Source organism: Pholcus phalangioides, unplaced genomic scaffold (genome assembly GCF_987345545.1).
Source record: "Pholcus phalangioides strain wild (caught in Gottingen) unplaced genomic scaffold, Ppha-v1.0 ptg000017l_1, whole genome shotgun sequence".
NCBI lineage: Eukaryota > Metazoa > Arthropoda > Arachnida > Araneae > Pholcidae > Pholcus > Pholcus phalangioides.
In genome coordinates this window covers 54510820-54528816 of record NW_028301610.1, presented here as the reverse complement: position 1 = coordinate 54528816, position 17997 = coordinate 54510820, and the positions used below count along the sequence as shown (strand labels likewise).

General features: G+C 36.6%; 1 protein-coding gene across 1 annotated transcript in view; it reads left to right on the top strand.

The window, feature by feature from the left end:
- Usp47 (ubiquitin specific protease 47) overlaps positions 1–17997 on the top strand; it is a 507668-nt gene that overhangs the window by 285514 nt on the left and 204157 nt on the right. The window contains exon 20 of the mRNA XM_089246367.1: positions 14999–15206. Within this exon, the coding sequence (XP_089102493.1) occupies positions 14999–15206 (208 nt within the window). The remainder of the gene's footprint in view (positions 1–14998; positions 15207–17997) is intronic.

Sequence of the window (17997 nt, the reverse complement as noted above, 5' to 3'; positions counted from 1 at the left end):
CACATTTTATTTTGCCCGGTGCTTTAGTGTCAATCGAGAAGCCATCCAAGTCAGAGGTGGGTAATTCCTCGTCAGTACTGTTGTGATTATCATTAACTAACCCACATTCCCGACTACGTTGTCTGGGAGTAAAAAACCTGACTTAAGACTATCGTAAACCTCCCGGACCCCCCTTCTTATTTAGATGGATCCCATCCGAACGAAGCCACCTATCGGTAAATTCGGGAAGCTCCAAGAACGTGACCCCAAGTGAGGAGCAAATGTCCTTGAGGCCTATATTGAATTGGTGGATCCTACTCCTATACCCCCTACTACCCCTTGGCAGCACTGTAATCACTGCCACATCTGAACTTCCCTCCCTTGCGGATAATAGTAAATACAAATACAATGCCACAACAGGCAAACGAGGTGGCTGACTTAAGAACATCATGGATCCCCGAGCCATTTTTTGGAGGCCCTACCTACTACTACTACACCACACATGCACTCCGCCCACCCCTCCCCCCCGCGGAACCCCCCACCGAATCGGTACATGCGGGAATGTGCGTGTACGTGTAGTGAAACCTGACGTGAAGTTTTTTGTTTCTCTGTAATGCTTGTTATGTGTAGTGCTGCCATCTGCCACTAGTTTTTCTAACTATGAGTGAAGTGTTATGATTGAATGATTTATCGTTGTAGGACTGTTGCTCTCTGTGGCGAGACTTTTTAACGGGGAGATCGGCTCGCATTTTCGCCTTGAAGTTGGGAACCACAGAAAACCAACTTCAGCCGACCACCACTGTGGGGTTCGAATCCGGATCCTCGCATCGCAAGTCCGTCACTATAACCAAAGTACTTAGACAGAGATTAAGTAAATCCCGGTACTTAGACAGAGACTCACTAATATTCGCTCCTACCTGATTCGTTCCCACCCACAGAATTACCAGCAAGGGCACCTTTGGGCCATGAAAAATGTCTTGGTCGTTGCTAATCTTCTCCCTGATGAACACAACAGTGTTTGAAACCCTGAAAATCCCTACACACTCTGTTTCCTAGTTCCCTAACCATAGAATCGCCAATGATTATACCCCTATCACTATCTCCCTCTACCTCATCCACGACCACCAATTCACCCTCCAAACTGTCATTTTTCGTGGAGATTGCTTCTTCATCAACAGGTGGCTTGACGACAAGTGGCTTTGTTATAACCAGGCCCTCTAGAACCCCTTTTCCTGTAATGTTTCAACCTTGCCCTATCTAAACACCCTTTACAGTTGAAATTATCACGTACTATCCCTTAGATCAGGGAACCTCCCATCGCAAGCTCTACACATTAGTAGAGGTTGAAGCATACTAGCACTACTGCTAAAACTAGATGATAATAATACTTTAAAAAATAGGAAAATGAGAAACGTTAACAGGAAAGTTAAATAACGTAAAATACATTACAATGCAAAATATATGTAAAAGATTGTACGAAATAATTAAGTAAAATAAAATGCTCAACACTAAATCACGAAGAAAATATATATGTATATAAAGAGTACAACACACCCAAAAAAATATATTAAGCTACAAAGTACAAATACAACGCCACAACAGGCAAAATGCCCAACGAGGTGGCTGAGAAAAAGATGCCCATAAAAATATGGATGTCATATATTTTCAAAAAAAATATAGCAACCCAATTAAAAATGCAATTAACAAAAATTTTAATCAATACATACACATGATAAAATACTATACAATGCTCATAAAGAATACCCATAATTGTCCCATTCTAAGTATAGACAGCTTCTCGATTCACCCCAACAAGTTTATTGTATTTTTTTTTTAAACGTGTCAATTGTGTTACAATTTACTACCTCCGGGGGCAAGCTATTCCATTTATTAACAACCCTATTAGAGAAAAATTCCCTGAGACACCATAGCCTTGCATTGCCCCTCACCACTCGATACTGGTGTCCCCTTGTAAAAGCAGTCGATTGGCGGTGTACCAAAAGTTCATGGTCCATCCTATCCATCCCATTGAAAATCCTGAACATTTCGATCATATCTCCTTGACACCTGCATTCATCCAATGTAAACATATTCAAAAAATGAAGTCTCTCCCCATAACTCAAGCCCTGTGTGCCAACAAGGACACGCACAGCTCCTCTCTGCACCCCTTCAACCAAATCCATGTCCATCTGTAGGTATGGTCTCCAAAACCGTACAGCATACTCCAGTCCAGGACGAACTAAGCCTCGGAAAAGTGGAAGAATTACTTTAGGAGAATACGAAGAGACCTTCACGTACAATTTATACTTATTAGAGTTAGCTAACTATCTCTGCTCACTAACACTAAAACAATAGGCCCAAATGGAAAAAACAAAAATTACTGAGAGTACCTGGGAAAAGTATACACTATTTGTGCTAAGACTTACGTCGAAAAAACCCACAAATTTATCAAAGAAGTGGTGAAAACACAAACCTAGCAAAAGTAAAGTCAAATGAGAGAGAGAGAAAAAAAATTAAGTCAATGGAGAATGCACAACGAAAATTTAAAAAATTGAAAGCAATTAAAAAAAAACATTTATCTCGCAAATCCAACGATGTGTATTTCTCAAAGTCCAGTGACAAAATCAAACTAGAGAGTAAATTAAACGCACAATCTAGAAAAATAAAGAAAACACAGCAGAATATTACCCAAAAATTAAAAAAACACTAAGTAAAACTCATGAGAACGAAGAAAAACACAAAGAAAGACAGAAAATTGTGCGCTGACGTGATGGGTAATCCCGGCAACAGTTCCGTATAAAACTGCTGCTATTGGTCGACGAGCGGAGCACGGTGAAAGTATGTCCCATCCTAACTGCGGCAAAGACGAGAAAATTTGGGCAAATACTGAATATCCTTAAACTTCATCAAAATTATTAATAAAATTGCAGTTTTTAACTGAAATTAAATTCTTGGTAATTTCAAATGATTTGGATTAATTAATTTTATTTTAATATTGATTTTAATTTTTCATTTAAATCAATATTAAAAAACTGGTAACCAAAAGATTTTTGTTGCCATGATACTGACAGTCAAATTTAAAATGATATATTGTATTTTAATATTACAGGGTTCCCAGCAACCGGGAAAGTCAAAGAGAATCAGAGAGAGTCAGGGAATCAGAAAATGGTCAGGGAAAGTCAAGGAAAATGTTAAATATTTGTCAAAAGTCAGGGAAAAGGGAAAATCTAAAGGGAAAAAAAGTTAAAAGGGGGTTGAATTCCCATTCCAGTGGTTGGTCTTTACTTTTTCCCTGTAGAAGATTATCTCTTTCAAATCCTCTGGGAGCAAAGCCGCTTAAAAGTTAAGCGTACCCACTCAATGTTAAAGAAAGGCAGCGGAATTTATAGCAGCGCCATCTGTAGTTTGATGTCAAACTTGCCGATTGATGGCGTGGCACCCACGCTTCTCTCCCACCTTCCCTTGATTGCGTTATTCCGATTTCAACCTTGACTTATTTTTCAGTCTATTGCTACAGAACCTAAAAATCTTAATTCCCACTAAAGCGTACATTTTTTACTTCTTTATAGGAGACGTACTTGCGCATAAAAATATAAATCACTCAGTAACAATAACAATGTTATTGACACTTCAACAGCTAAATCTATACTTGTGAACACCCGTCTTCGTGTTCATTTTACATCCATCAAATGCACACAGACTTATTCAATAAATATAATTTTAGTTGGCCCTCAGAAGGTCCGTTTTTATAATTTTAAAGATGAACAATTTGCCAAAATAACCATGAGCAATAGCTAACCAACCTAACCAAGAGTCTTCACATGAGTAAGTAAACAAAATGGCGCCGCGCACGTGATGGGGAAATGCATTATGGGAAATGACTTTCCCACCCGATTCTTGCAGCCAATCACAGGCCAGCAGGCACACATCTAAACAGAGAGGGCGCTGATGCCGTTTGGATACCAGTTTAACGATAGGACTGTTTATGCTTACTCTTAATGCAGCTTTGTCTGGGAGAGAATAAGGAAGCCTTATCAACAATCTTTATCTGCATTTTCCTCTGAATCCCATACTAAGAGACACTTCGGTGTACATGAGCAAAATGTCTTATCAGTTGAAGGGTGAGATTTTACATATATATATACTGGAAACCAATACTGGTCAAGGTCACTGAACCTCCTCTTTTAGCTCTAATTTCTTCTGAGAAAATAGTTCATCTTGCTTTTTTTTTGCTGTCTCTGTATAGGGTCAATTCAGATATGTCAAGATGGGGGGGGGGGTTCTACCTGTGGATTGTATGGAAGGTAGTTGGATGGGATGAAACAACTCCTCAGTGGTATATATTTTTTGCTTATAGAATTCTCCTTGCTACACACAGTTCACAGACATTACAAGAAACCACAAATGGGTAAAACTGAAAGAGAATTGTTTTCTCTGAATTTTTTTAGTAAGAGATGGATTGAAAATGTATAATGTTTGGAAAGAGCTATAGACATTTTTGACAGTGTGAAATTTATATATAACAAGTCGCTTTGACTTACGCCTGTTACCTCTGTTGGCCTGGCAGTAAAAGATGCAAAGATACTCCATTAAGTGTGAGATGAGTTTTTTAAGACTGTCCCTCCAGAGTGCAAGTCATTTCTAAAATGATTTCAAAGCTCCAAACATTTTGCTCTTTTTTTTTTGTTTGAAGCTATTTTCAAGATCTCATGGGAAAACTTATTGCAAGATTGGAATCTGATAAATTAGAGGCTGCAGCTTCTGCAAAAAAACTTCTTGAAATTGATCTGGATTGGGAAGCCGCCCCTGATTTTAATTTTACTGAGTAATCAGTCAACATGTTTTTTTTTACCTCACACCCTTAAAATGCTCTTTCGCACCCCTCTGGTTAAGAACCACTGATTCTATGTTTTATGACTGTGATGTTACCTAGTAGCGTTAGATTGTCTTCTGTATTTTTAGGAAATGTATAGGCATAAACAATGTTTACAAAGCTCTGCAAAGAGCTAGAAATAAAAGTGTACTTCATTTATCAAAAATTATGACATCGGCATTGAACAGTAAAATGTAAACAAATTCCTTTAAAAAAGATGGACAGTGCAGTAAAACCATCCAGTTCACCTGGACTTATTTACATTGGACCTTGCAACTTATACATTTTGCACTGTGATTTTGAAAGTGATCTCGAAGGAGCGCCATTCTTAAAAAACTTGCATGCCTTCATAATTTACTTTGCATTGAGGAAGTGTGTAAACTCTTAGGAAGAGTCCTAAAAAAAATAATAAAGTAACATGTAAGGTTTCCCCATCGGGAAGAGGCATGATAGGATCAGAAAGTGTGGCTGGTGGGGGAGAGAAAGGCCCTCGGCAGAGAAGAGGAAAGAAGCTTAGTGTTCTCAGATAGAGAGTGGCTCCTGCGGACTCAGGAGGTAATTGCAAAGGCTCACTGTAAGCGAGGAGGACGTGTTAATAGTATAATGTTTATTGTTAAAAATTATGATTATATCAAATATTATATATAAAAGTGGCAGTGTGTGTGATTGTAGCCAATCAATCATTGAAAACGAACCAGACATAACATATTTTGAGGCGGATAGAATCATCTGTGTTTGCAAATACACTGTTTTGTCCAAAAATTGTTTTTGTTACCAAGTCATTTCTGTTATTTTGCTTTAGTTTGATTCAATCTTATAGGATACTAGCTGATACCTGGCGACGTTGCCTCCCCCAGTAAAAAATTTATATATGTATAGCTTATTAGTTATTTCTTAATAAAAAAAAATTCTGCATCAAGTAAGAAAAAATTACTTTCATTTTTAAATATTTTAATTGAAAACTTCAGTCAATCGCTTGTGGATACACAATATTTTTTATTTTTCCATCTGGTGTGTAGATGTACAAATTTTTGGGATTACCAACACGTGACATAAAGCTGTCCGTGTGAAAGTCAGGGCTCAAGTAGGTTGATACCTGCCACTGGTAACAACTGGCCTTGCGCTTTGTTGATTGTCATGGCGAAAGCTAAACAAATCGGGAACTGAATCTCTTGAAAGTGAATGCCATTTCTTCAGTGATAATTGGGATACGTGGAATGAAGACATCTTCTCCTTTGGCACATCCAGTTAGAATCGTTGCTTCAATGATGTAATTATGCAATTTATTCGCGCAGAGTCCGGTGCCATTGCAGTCTCTGTGTGTCTCCAAATTTCTTAAAAGCATTATAGGTGCTCCGACTTTGAGGGTCAAGTTGTATGGTGGCACACCCGGAATATCCAAAGAGTTCAGAAATTCTGCAGGATACAGAACTGTCTGCGCTGAGCCTGTGACAATGTCAACCGATTTGTAAGATGTGGAGTCCAGGAATAATTTTTAGGATTTTTTCGTTGATCTTGTTCACGCTGTCATTTTTCGGTGCCAGAATCGCTCTCTCACAAAGCCACTAATGGTTTGGATGATTTTGTTGAATGTTTGGGAGGACTTTGCAAGTTCTTGAACTGAGTTTGGGAACGTAATCAGTCCAGTGCTTTGGTCTACGGGAATTTTTCCATTGCCAAGTTTGATCAACTGATGTGAAAATGATAGCAGTGCTGAGTCTTTTTGCAGTTGAACTCGCATGTTGGTAGATAATGACAATTTTTTAACTTTGTGCCATAGTGTTAATGATTTGAAGCAAGCATTGAATTCATCAGCTGGCGTTGAACATTTTTATTCTGAGTTTTGTCATCGTAGTTATTGTTCTCTGTTATTAGTGACGTCATATGTCCAGCTTGTGCAGCGAATATTATTCAAACGTCTTTTGAGCATTTTTAAATTGAAACTATACCTCTACGGTGGGTGGTTGATGAGATAAAGGCCACATTAGCACTTACGGGACACCCTGTATATAGGCTAGCAGAAATACCCGGTGCTTCCCTGGTTTTCTTCAATTACTGGGAGGATTGGAAAAGTGACAAACTGTTATAAAAACAGAATTAAAGGTGTGACAAACCATTGTAAAGGCATATATATACACATCTGAAACGTATTGTTGGAAACCACGGTAACCAAAGTAAATGTTCCGAAAGTAATATTGTTGAGGCCTCAAAACCATTGTTGCCCGGCAGTTTTTTGCCCAGCTCTGACGAACTTTTAAAGTAGCTTACAGTTCAATCCCGGTCGTGTTTGGTATATATGCAAAATCTGGTGACGATCGGTCTAAAACTGTAGATTTGTATAAAGAACATACATACAGACATACTTTCACATTTATATACACTGAAGAGCCAAAAAATCTGGTAAACCTCCCTAATATCGTGTAGGCCCCCCCCCCCCCGAGCCCGCAGAAGTGCCGCAACATGACGTGGCATGGACTCGACTAATGTCTGAAGTAGTGCTGGAGGTAATTGACACCATGAATCCTGCAGGGCTGTCCATAAATCCGTAGGAGTAAGAGGGGGTGTAGATCTCTTCTGAACAGCACGTTGCAAGGCATCCCAGATATGTTCAATAATGTTCATGTCTGGGGATTTAGGTGGCCAGCAAAAGTGTCTAAAGTCAGAAGAGTGTTCCTGGAGCCACTTTGTAGCAATTCTGGACATGTGGGGTATCGCATTGTCCTGCTGAAATTGTCCAAGTCCGTCGGAATGCGCAATGGACATGAATGGATGCAGGTGATCAGAGAGGATGCTCACGTACCTGTCACCTGTCAGAGTTGTATCTAGACATATCAGGGGTCCCATATCACGCCAACTGCACACGCCCCATACCATCACAGAGCCTCCACCAGCTTGAACAGTCCCCTGTTGACATGTAGGGTCCATGGATTCATGAGGTTGTCTCCATGCCCATACACGTCCATCAGCTCGAAGCAATTGGAACCGAGACTCGTCAGACAAGGCAGCGTGTTTCCAGTCCTCAACAGTGCAATGTCGATGTTGTCGGGCCCAGGTGAGGCGTAAAGCTTTGTGTCGTGCAGTCATCAAGTGTACACGAGTGGGCCTTCAGCTCCGACAGCCCATATCGATGATGTTTCGTTGAATGGTTCGCACGCTGAAACTTGTTGATGGCCCAGCATTGAAATCTGCAGCAATTTGCGGAAGGGCTGCACGTCTGTCACGTTTAATGATTCTCGTCAGTCGTCCCGTTCTTGCATGATCTTTTTCCGGCCGCAGCGATGTCGTATATTTAATTTTTTACCGGATTCCCGATATTCACGGTACACTCGTGAAATGGTCGTACGTGAAAATCCAAATTTCATCGCTACCTCAGAGATGCTATGTCCCATCTCTCGTGCGCAACTATAACACCACGTTCAAGCTCACTTAAATCTCGATTACCTGCCATTTTAGCAGCGGTAACTGATCTAACAACTATGCCAGACACTTGTGTTATATAGGCGTTGCCGACCGCAGCGCCGTACTCTGATTGGTTCCATATCTCTTTATTTGCATACGCATGCCTGTACCAGTTTTTTTGGCTCTTTAGTTTATAAGATTGAAATAGTGGCATGAAAAATAAATTATTTTTGAATTTTTTTACTAATAAAAAAAAGATGAATTTCTGAGGGACTTTTTAAATATTATGCTATGATTATGCTGTCTGGGGGTACCCCCCTCATCCTACTTTTTCTAATTTTTTGAGTGGGAACAAATTTTTGGTGAGGGAAAAATTTTAAGTCATGGTCAGGGAAATGACGAGCAGATTTTGCTGGAAACCCTGTATTAATATACCTCAGTAATGAAGATAATTTGTTCCGGAATCACTTCATTAGCCGAACGTGATTTCCCATAGGTTTCTATGGAAAATCGTTTGATTCGTTCCAGCTTCTGCCAGGAATTTAAAGATACGTTTTTTATAACACCAAGGGATGCTATAAAAAAGACAAAAACTGATTGAAGGCTAAAATGAATAGCTTCAAAATTGTATAAATGAGAATATACAGGAAGATGAGAGATGCTGATTTTTTGATTTTCCAGCATGTAACACAACCATCACCAGCTTTAGTCTACTAAAGCTCGTGTAGACACCACCTAATCAAGTTCAAAAGTGTCCCCATCCATTTGTGCTTTGGTCAGCTCATTTCTGAGTTTGATACATGCAGATGAAAAGGTAATCTCTCAGACTGTTCAGCTTAATGCGTCTCACACTGAAAGAATGCACACTCTAAAAACATAAGCTACCTTATTTTTCAGTGCACTTTTTATTTTGGCTGAACTTTTCATTTCATATGAAATGGTTCAAAGAATTTCAGAAAGAAAAGCATAGGTACATCTGAAAAAACAATTCCGTAGTGGACATGTGTTAACCGGGCCCTAGTGATAGTAACTCTGATTATGATTGGTGCAAAAATTCAGCTCACAACGCGGATATTTTATGTTAGTGAGTGCATACATATCATCGAAAATGTTTGTTAGTGCTGAATCTATTCACTAGCCGAAGCAGAAAAATCACGAAAAAATATTCATTAGCCAGAAAATTTGTAAGCCAAGGCATTCATTAGCTGAGGTATCGCTGTGCTTACAGAATCTTTTTTTTTTCCCAACGCTTGTTACAATTTTACATCTAATTAAGAGAATGTCAACATTTATTTACTCTCATATTAATGCATCATAAAATTTTCAACTTATTTTTCCTCTCTAGATGTACTTTGCCCCTGTCAGTAGCTCAATACATTTCTTGTCTAGGTACATTTTTCAGTTACTGAACTTGTGTAATTCATGCTCACTTCCACCTTATTGCAGTAGGATTCTATTTTCAGTTTCATGTTTTACTTATCTCAGAAATTCACACTGACATAAACTCTTGCACAGAAAGGGACAGGCATACACCACACAATAAAATATAGTAAGTAAATTGTTAATTCATGCGAAAAATTCCAGTTAATATGATTTTTTAAAATTAGTTTGTTGTGGTAAGATTTACACAGATATTTGGCAGATTACCTAAGTGATATTCTGCAAAACCGAACATTTGGCAAAAGGACAGAATAGGCTGAATACCAGCTGAATATTGTCCCATCTCTAGTCGTGATACGCTTTTTATAGATAGAGTAGGATTTTTTCCTTCAGAGGTTGGCAGGTCTGTTTTAGCATTGCAATATTTGCAACAGCAGAAGCCCAAGATAAATCCAGTCTGGGGCCCCACTAAAAATTTTCAAATTGGGGCCCTGGATTTTATTCCTTGGATAAATGAATACAAATGAAAATTTTTCTTGGCTCTTACAGGGGGGAGGGGGTGTCTGACAGGCCTCCAGATCAGGGGTCCAATGGGGAAGTTGACAGGTTTCTTTTTGGGAGCCCTGGAGGAATATTTTTTTTTTTTTTTTTTTTTTGTGGGAGCCTGCTGCAAATCCAAGCACCAGGCCCACCAAAAATCTGTGTATTGGCTTCTCGATCGTTGGTTGGGTTCCCTTGGATTTTATTCGTTGGTGAAATGTATGTGAATTAACATTTTTCTTGATGATCACAGTGGGGGGGGGGGGGGAGTAACAGGCCTCCAATCTGATGGCCCCCATGGAAAAATTGACTTAATTTTTGGTGGGGGTACTTGACTAATCTCATTGGTTTTTTGTTGCTGTAAGATTGTCAAATTTGTCAGTAAGCTGGTGCTTTGACGTGCCACTTTTCATAGCACTCTGACAAAGTGGAACAAAATAAACAAGATGTGATGTGTAGAGAAAAGGGGACTGGCCTCTGAAGAGTGCAGAGGGCTTTGCACCCCTAGTGTAGCTATGTTCATAAACCTGATATTTAATATAAACCTTGATATTTTTTTAAATCCCTGATATTCAATTTTTAATATAAAATATTTTTGTCATTCACAAATGCAGATCATGTGAAACTATCTTGATTTGTAGAAGAGAAAACTGGATGAATTTTGTTAAAAATAAATTTTGTGGATCTGTAAAAAAAACCCAATTTTTTTATATAAAAGGATTTGAATGAAAAATGAAGTTAGTTATTTTGCAGCTTATTGTCACATTTTCTCAGTTACACAGTTTACAGTGATTTAACTCTCATTTGGTTAACATATGATACCGCTATCTCACAGGAGTGGCCGCAGCTAAAGCAATGAACTCCGGGTCTTTTTACAATTTTTATGATAAAACAAATTTTATTGCAAACTCATTACTTTTCACTTCCAACTTCTTTAAATCACTTCAATACTACTACCGCAACTCACACTCTCTTCTTTCTTACTGAATCTCTCGATACGTAATCCTCACCATAATGCTTTGTTACTGTTCGAATTTGTGTTCTCAAACAGTCGCTTGTTACTCGTGCATATAGTCACAGTATACCTCTTCCTTTTCAGCAGCTGTTCAGGAAATTTCTACACAACATACTTTTAATTCTGGAAGTTGAAATCTTGGAACCATTGGACTAGAAATTTTAAAAAAGACATTTAAAAGAAAATCAATTGCCATGCGTGGGGGGCACATTCTTTTGTTTTTAGTCTAGTGATGCAATTTTTTTATGGGGAACAGGGCTATCGCCCCCAACAACTACTACTAAACCACACATGCACCTCGTCCATATTCCTCTGTGGCGAACCGCTAACGAATTAGTACATGTTGGAGTGTACGTGTAGTGAAACCTGACGTGAAGCCTTGTACTAAAGATTATCCCCAACTACTGAAAAACTCCTTATACTTTTTGTTTTGAAAATTTTGTATGAACCCTGATGAAGAGAAACTTGATTTTTTTTAAATGTTTACATTGGAAGAGCTCAGATGTCGGGGGAATATCATTGAAGTGTTTAAAATTTTCATCGGGATGGATAAAATGGACCATGAGTTATCAATTTATACAATATTGTTTGCCCAGGGGCCTATCTATGAGAATGCGTTTGAAAGTGACAGATATTATTTGATATTAGACCAGTGTTTCCCAAAGTGGGCAATAAAAGTTATACAAATACAACGCCACAACAGGAAAAATGCCCAACGAGGTAGGCATTTTGCCTGTTATTTGCCAGTGCAGCTACTGGTTTAACATAACTTAGCTTGAGCAGGGGGGGGGGGCGATGAGAGAAAAATTTCTGAAGAAGCGGGCGATGGAACAAAAAGTTTGGGAACCTTTGTATTATGGAAGAGTAGATAACTTTGCCTGATAATCAAAAAAATCACCAATGAATGAAGCAAATATCAGGAAATACTAAAACTTCTTATGCATTTCGAGTCAGTCTTATAGGATACTGAAATAGTGCTATGAAAAAAAGAGCAAAAAAACATTTGAGGGATTTTTTTATCATGCTATGATTATGTTGTCTGAGTGGGTTCCCCCCCCCCCCTACTTTTCTAATATTTTGAGTGGGAGCCATGTATCTGCCATAATGAACACCAGTCAGCGATGGAAGCCAAGCCAGGTTAAGTTGGAGAAGTTCTTGCTCGGACTCTGTGAATGATACCGTAAATTACACAGCCATCTGCAAAGAATCTGGTGGTGCAGTTGAGGGATTCTGGGAGGAGAATAATAACAGCAAGAGGACTGATCCTTGAGGGGTACCAGACTTCATGAAGGCGGATGGGGAGTAATGATCTTTAAAATGAACAAACTGTGTACGATATTTTAGGAAAGCTTCCACCCATTCAAGTAATTATGTTGAGGCCAAGATTAGAGAGCTTAAGGAAAGTTTTATCATGGGGGAACTTTATCATAAGCTTTAGAGAGATCTAGGAAAATAATGTCAGTTTGTAGGTTTTTATTGATGGCTCCAGAGAGGTCGTGGGTAAAGAGGTGCCAATAAGAGAGGTGGTGAGAGGGTTTGTCTAAAGCCATGTTGATTGCAGGAAAAAAGTAGATGAAGTCTAAGTGGATAAAGGAATTTCTTTTGCTACAATATGTTCGAATATTTTACAACATGAGGGAGGTGATTGCTATTGGCGTAAAGTTAAGGGGATTGGAAAGTGGACTAGTTTTGTGAATTGGAATCATTTTATTGATTTTCTAGTCATTGCAGAGGATAGCAGTATTTTGGAAAACATCAAACAAAATTAAAAGACAGTCAGAGATTTCATCAGCACAAAATTTAAGAATGAGATTTGGGATGTTATTGTGGCCAGTGGAATAAGGTTTCAATTTTTCCAATAATTTTAGGATACCCTGTTTGGAGAAAGATATTGAGGGGGGTGAGTTGTGAATTGAGTCAAAAGATGAGTTGAGGAGGGGAGGGGTGGATTGAGAAAACCAAGCAGAGAGAAGAATGCTAAATTGAATTCAGCAGCTATCTCTGAAGGAGAAGATATATCTTTTTATTTGAACTTTTGAGGGAATTGGGGCCAACTTTTAAATAATGTGGTATTGAATAACAGAGATATTTTGTCTTTTGGGCGGAAATGAGGTCTCGGGTGGAGGCTGAAATTACAGATTTAAGTGAGTTGGATTTGTTGGTTTTATATTTGAATGCGGTAAGGCGTATTTTCCTCTTTAGATGAATAATATCTCTGGTGATTCATGGATTAAGAAGAAACTTTTTTAATTGGTACTGTAGCTAAGCATTTGTTTATAATACAATTGAAAGTGGTCCAAAGGGTGTGAATATTGTTAGAAGAGGATATGGATAGGAAATTATAAGACTGTGTATGATGATCTATTAATACACCGTCAATCAACTGATTCGACAAGGGGATGCTAGTATCATTTTGTAAGGGACAGTTCCAGGTTGTGTGTCGCTGGGAGTTTTTCTCCAATAGGGTTGTTAATAAATGGAATAGAGCCTATATACCTCTGGGGATCATAATTCTAATACAATTGACTTGTTTAAAAAGAAATACGATAAACATATTAAGATAAATCAAGAAGCTATCTATACTTAGATGAAAACCCTTAATTTTTCATGGGCAGTATATTTATATTTTATCATAATTTTCGGTTTTTATCGCTCTTATTGGGTTGATGTATTTTTGGTATAGTTTCAATGTATATTTGACATCCATATTTTTTATGGGCATCTTTTTTTCAGCCACCTTGTTAGGCATTTTATCTGTTGTGGCTTTTATATTTGTATTTGACACCTCTTTATCCCAGTTAATTTTGTCTAGATCAGGTAAATCAACATCATGTTTTGATCTGCATCATTTCACTAGTTTGAGTTGGTGAGATTTCCAAGCACATCAAACACCTATTTGACATGTAATAATGTGGTATTTAGAATCAAAAGATTTTATATCTCATTGCAGGTATCACAAACCAACTAGTTAAGAGATTACTCGTTAAATTTAACAACCTAAAATTTTCACCTTTATTGCATGAAATGATAACATTTCTTACAGGGCAATAGTTGTTTATCAGATTTGATATAATTTATTATAGACTAAACCTATGATTTTCAAGGAAAAGAGGGTAGTAGCTGAGAATTGAGGGTGGAGCAGAGTATTTCATCAGTTAGCAGAGTCTGAAATGTCAAGGTCTGATAAAATTGTGAGAAACTGGGAAGCTTTTCATTTTGTGTGACTTGGATATTCAATAGAAGTCAAAACTTTTGATAATCATAACAATGCAATAAAAGCATCAAGATCCATAGAAATGCTATATGAATCGGATAACTTATAACGACAAGCTTCTTCAAAAGTGTACCTGTGATTTTTACAAAATGGCTACTGAAAACAGCTAACACAACAAAATACCTATCCTTCCAATATTTATAGGTGTATAAGAGCACTCTAAATTTCATTAGATTTTGTAATCATATTAATGCATAATCTCTATGACACAGTCATTCTAGGTAGAACTTTGTTTAACCACTTAATTTAAGAAGCTAGAACATTTATATTCTAGGAAATCACTAGTATTAAAAAGATAAGAAAAGTCATGTAATTTCAATATAACCTGAGGTTAACCATTTAGATGTAACCTCATGTGGAAGTAGCTTTGTGGCTACTTTTGTTGTTCTAGAGTTAACAACTACTAGAAATTATTTTTCCTTTAGCCACCTAGCAGAGGCACTGGCTTGTTGTAACTGCATTATATTGTATTATTTATTATTGCATTATTTGTATTTAATATATCATAAAAATTATGATTGGCTTTCTTCATTTACAGATTATGGGATTGGATTCACTTGTACAATTGAGTTGTTGTCGGCTTGTAAAATACGATGATTTTCATGATTCCTTAGAGTGTTCATTTGAAGGAATGGATGATGCACCGATTGGAGAAATACTAGGTGGAGTCAAGTCTAATTACAAGTTTGATCTTTTATTGGAAATCAAAAAGCCTGAGAGTCAGTTTCAGGAATATATACCTGGAGGTAGGTTTTCATCATTGAATTTTGAATTAAAATATATGTTGAAAAAAATTTTAATTTATGTTGATAGATTTTTGAAAAAAAGTGACTCAAAACATACATGAGCAACTCAGTTCAAAGTGATCATTCAAAAGAAGAAGAGAATTTTTCTTCACATATTTAAGTTAAATAAAGTAATCAGACAAACTGTTGAGAACACCTATCAACTTGTGAGACCACTGCTAAATAGCAAATTGAGATGCAATGACAATTAGCTATAAGATACTGCAGTATATATGTCCCATCCCCGTCATGCCAGAAGCATGAGTGTGCAAATTTCCAAAACGTGGGAAATGATGTCTGAATGTAGTGTCATTTCAAAATGCTTTGTAACATGTGCTTCAATAGGGGTTAAAGCATTTGTGTTTCTAACAAAACTTATATAGCAAAATAATGGATCCAGCCAGCTGAAAAATGCAAAAAGTAAAGATTTGCACATTCATGCTTCTGACATAAGGGGACGATATGTATGGAGACATTAATGCCCAAGATTAGCCTGTTGCTTGTATAAATATATAGATTTTTGTTGCATCAATAGTTCTATAACACTTTTAAACCCAGTACACACAAGCATGGGGGTTGCTTTTTCTCACCGAAGATTTTTTTTTTTTTTTTTTTTTTTTTTTTTCGAAGTTGGACTTGCTGTTTTTTACAAGATGGCTTCTAGCAGAAGGTTCTCAGTGTTAAGTGTGATGTATTACATAAAATTTAGCAATAAAATTCTGGAGAAAAAAAATTGTATGTGAATGAAAATATACCCTGCATCACCTTAGCTGAAAAAATTTGAATGAGATGAATTATTTCTTTACTTATAAAGTTCAAAACTTTTACATGCACAGTTGTGCATGTCTTGAAATTTTGTTTCATTTATTTTGTCTTGAAATTTCACAATTTCTTTTTTATGACACACTTGTTTGAACTATTTTTGAAATTTATGATCATTTTAAAGCAGTTTTTTATGCTAACTAATACATTAAAAAAAATTTATGAAAAGTTTTTGTATCCTAAAATTGAAAACAGTTTTTTACACTGATTTTTTTTATTGAACTTAGTTTACAGATAGCATTTAATTCAAAAAACTTGTGCTTGAACAATTAAAACTTGATGCAAAAGAGATGGAATTAAAAAAATATATATTTGGAATATATATCCACATAGTGATGGGCAGTATGAAATATCCCCCAACAAAAATGTATTGCCAAATAAAGGTCAATTTCGCCCATTTTGGCCTGTAATAGATGTCTCAAATTTGCTAGTTTTTGTAGACAGATAGGCAGTAAGAGAAGGACGAAATGCCAAAAATGTGACATATATTTATGTCTGAGCAAAGAATCGAACTATTTTTTTGAATAGCACACCACACATTTGTGTGGGTCTTGTATTATAGATGAAATTTGAAAAAGAAAAATTAAAGTTTGCTGAAATTTGTTTTACTGTATTTATTTATTTATTTAAATATTAATAATTTTTTTTAAATTCCATGAATCTTAAAAATTCTAACATAAATGATCTTTAGGATTGAGATTGTGACAATTCTCTTATTGTGGATACAAAAATGTTGCTTGAAACAATGATTACTAATTAATGAATTTAATTAAGCTTTAATGTAAAAACTAAAACAGAACATAACAAATAATAAGTTACAATGATTATTGCATTTTTAATTCTTGTATGTGTCACTGTTAAAGATCAGGCAAAGCATGACAATTTAACAATAATATAGGAAGCTGGACACAGCTACTTATATATCTGTCGGGTCAGGAATGTAAAAAGACTTATTTCCCCATTTTTTATTGATTTTTCGAGTGGGATTGGGACATTGATTGCTGTTAAAATCTAAAATAGCAATAGTGTATATACGTATAATAATATATATGTATCGCGAGAGACTGTTGACACTTCAAATTCGTAAAGGGGGATGTGGGGAAGGTTGATAGCACTTTCGAGGGGATATTCTTGTGATAGCCCTGCTTTGAAGTGGTCAGTCAGCCAATAAAGGATGCAGGAAGGTCGTAATCACAAATCAATGCTGAGATTGCTTGACAAGGTATGCCAACCAACTTTCAAGAAGGGCCAAAAACCTCAATATAAATTTGATTGAAATGAAATTCTGATGGTCCTAGTGAAATTTTCTATTTTAAGTTTTGTTGCAATAGTTTTCTTTAAGTTGTAAGAACTTTAATCATCTTAAAGAAAGTAATTTTTGAAGGTAAGTCATTTCTTTCTCTTTATTTCTGTCCTCAATGTGAATCTTGAATAAGAATTAAACAAAACCTATCAAATTTTCCTGCTTATAATCTGCAGATGCAGACTTCGCCAGTTTGAGGGGGAAAAGGTATCGTATAGTCTGCAGCTGTATATAACCTGCATGAGAAAATTTCATTTATCGATATCTCTTGGGGTTTAACATGGTTTCGTGGAGAAAATGTCAATTTTTGTACTGGCATCTATCCTATCTAAAAATATTTTAAATATATATGTTTTTGTAAATAAATTTTTAATGTAATTATAACTAATCAAACCTCTCTCAGTAAAAAAGAAGCTGTAGATAAGACGCTGTGGTTTAACCACACTAAAGCCGCTTCAAAGTTTTTCGTTCAACTTTGATCCGCAATAAGAAATTAATTTCTGACGTTTTGTTTTTATTTCAACATAATTTATTTTTAAACGTATAATCCACCGATTATATGCTACAGAGTAGGGTAGGTTAATTGGGATTTACATGGAAATAAAGTAATGAAGTGGCACCTGACAT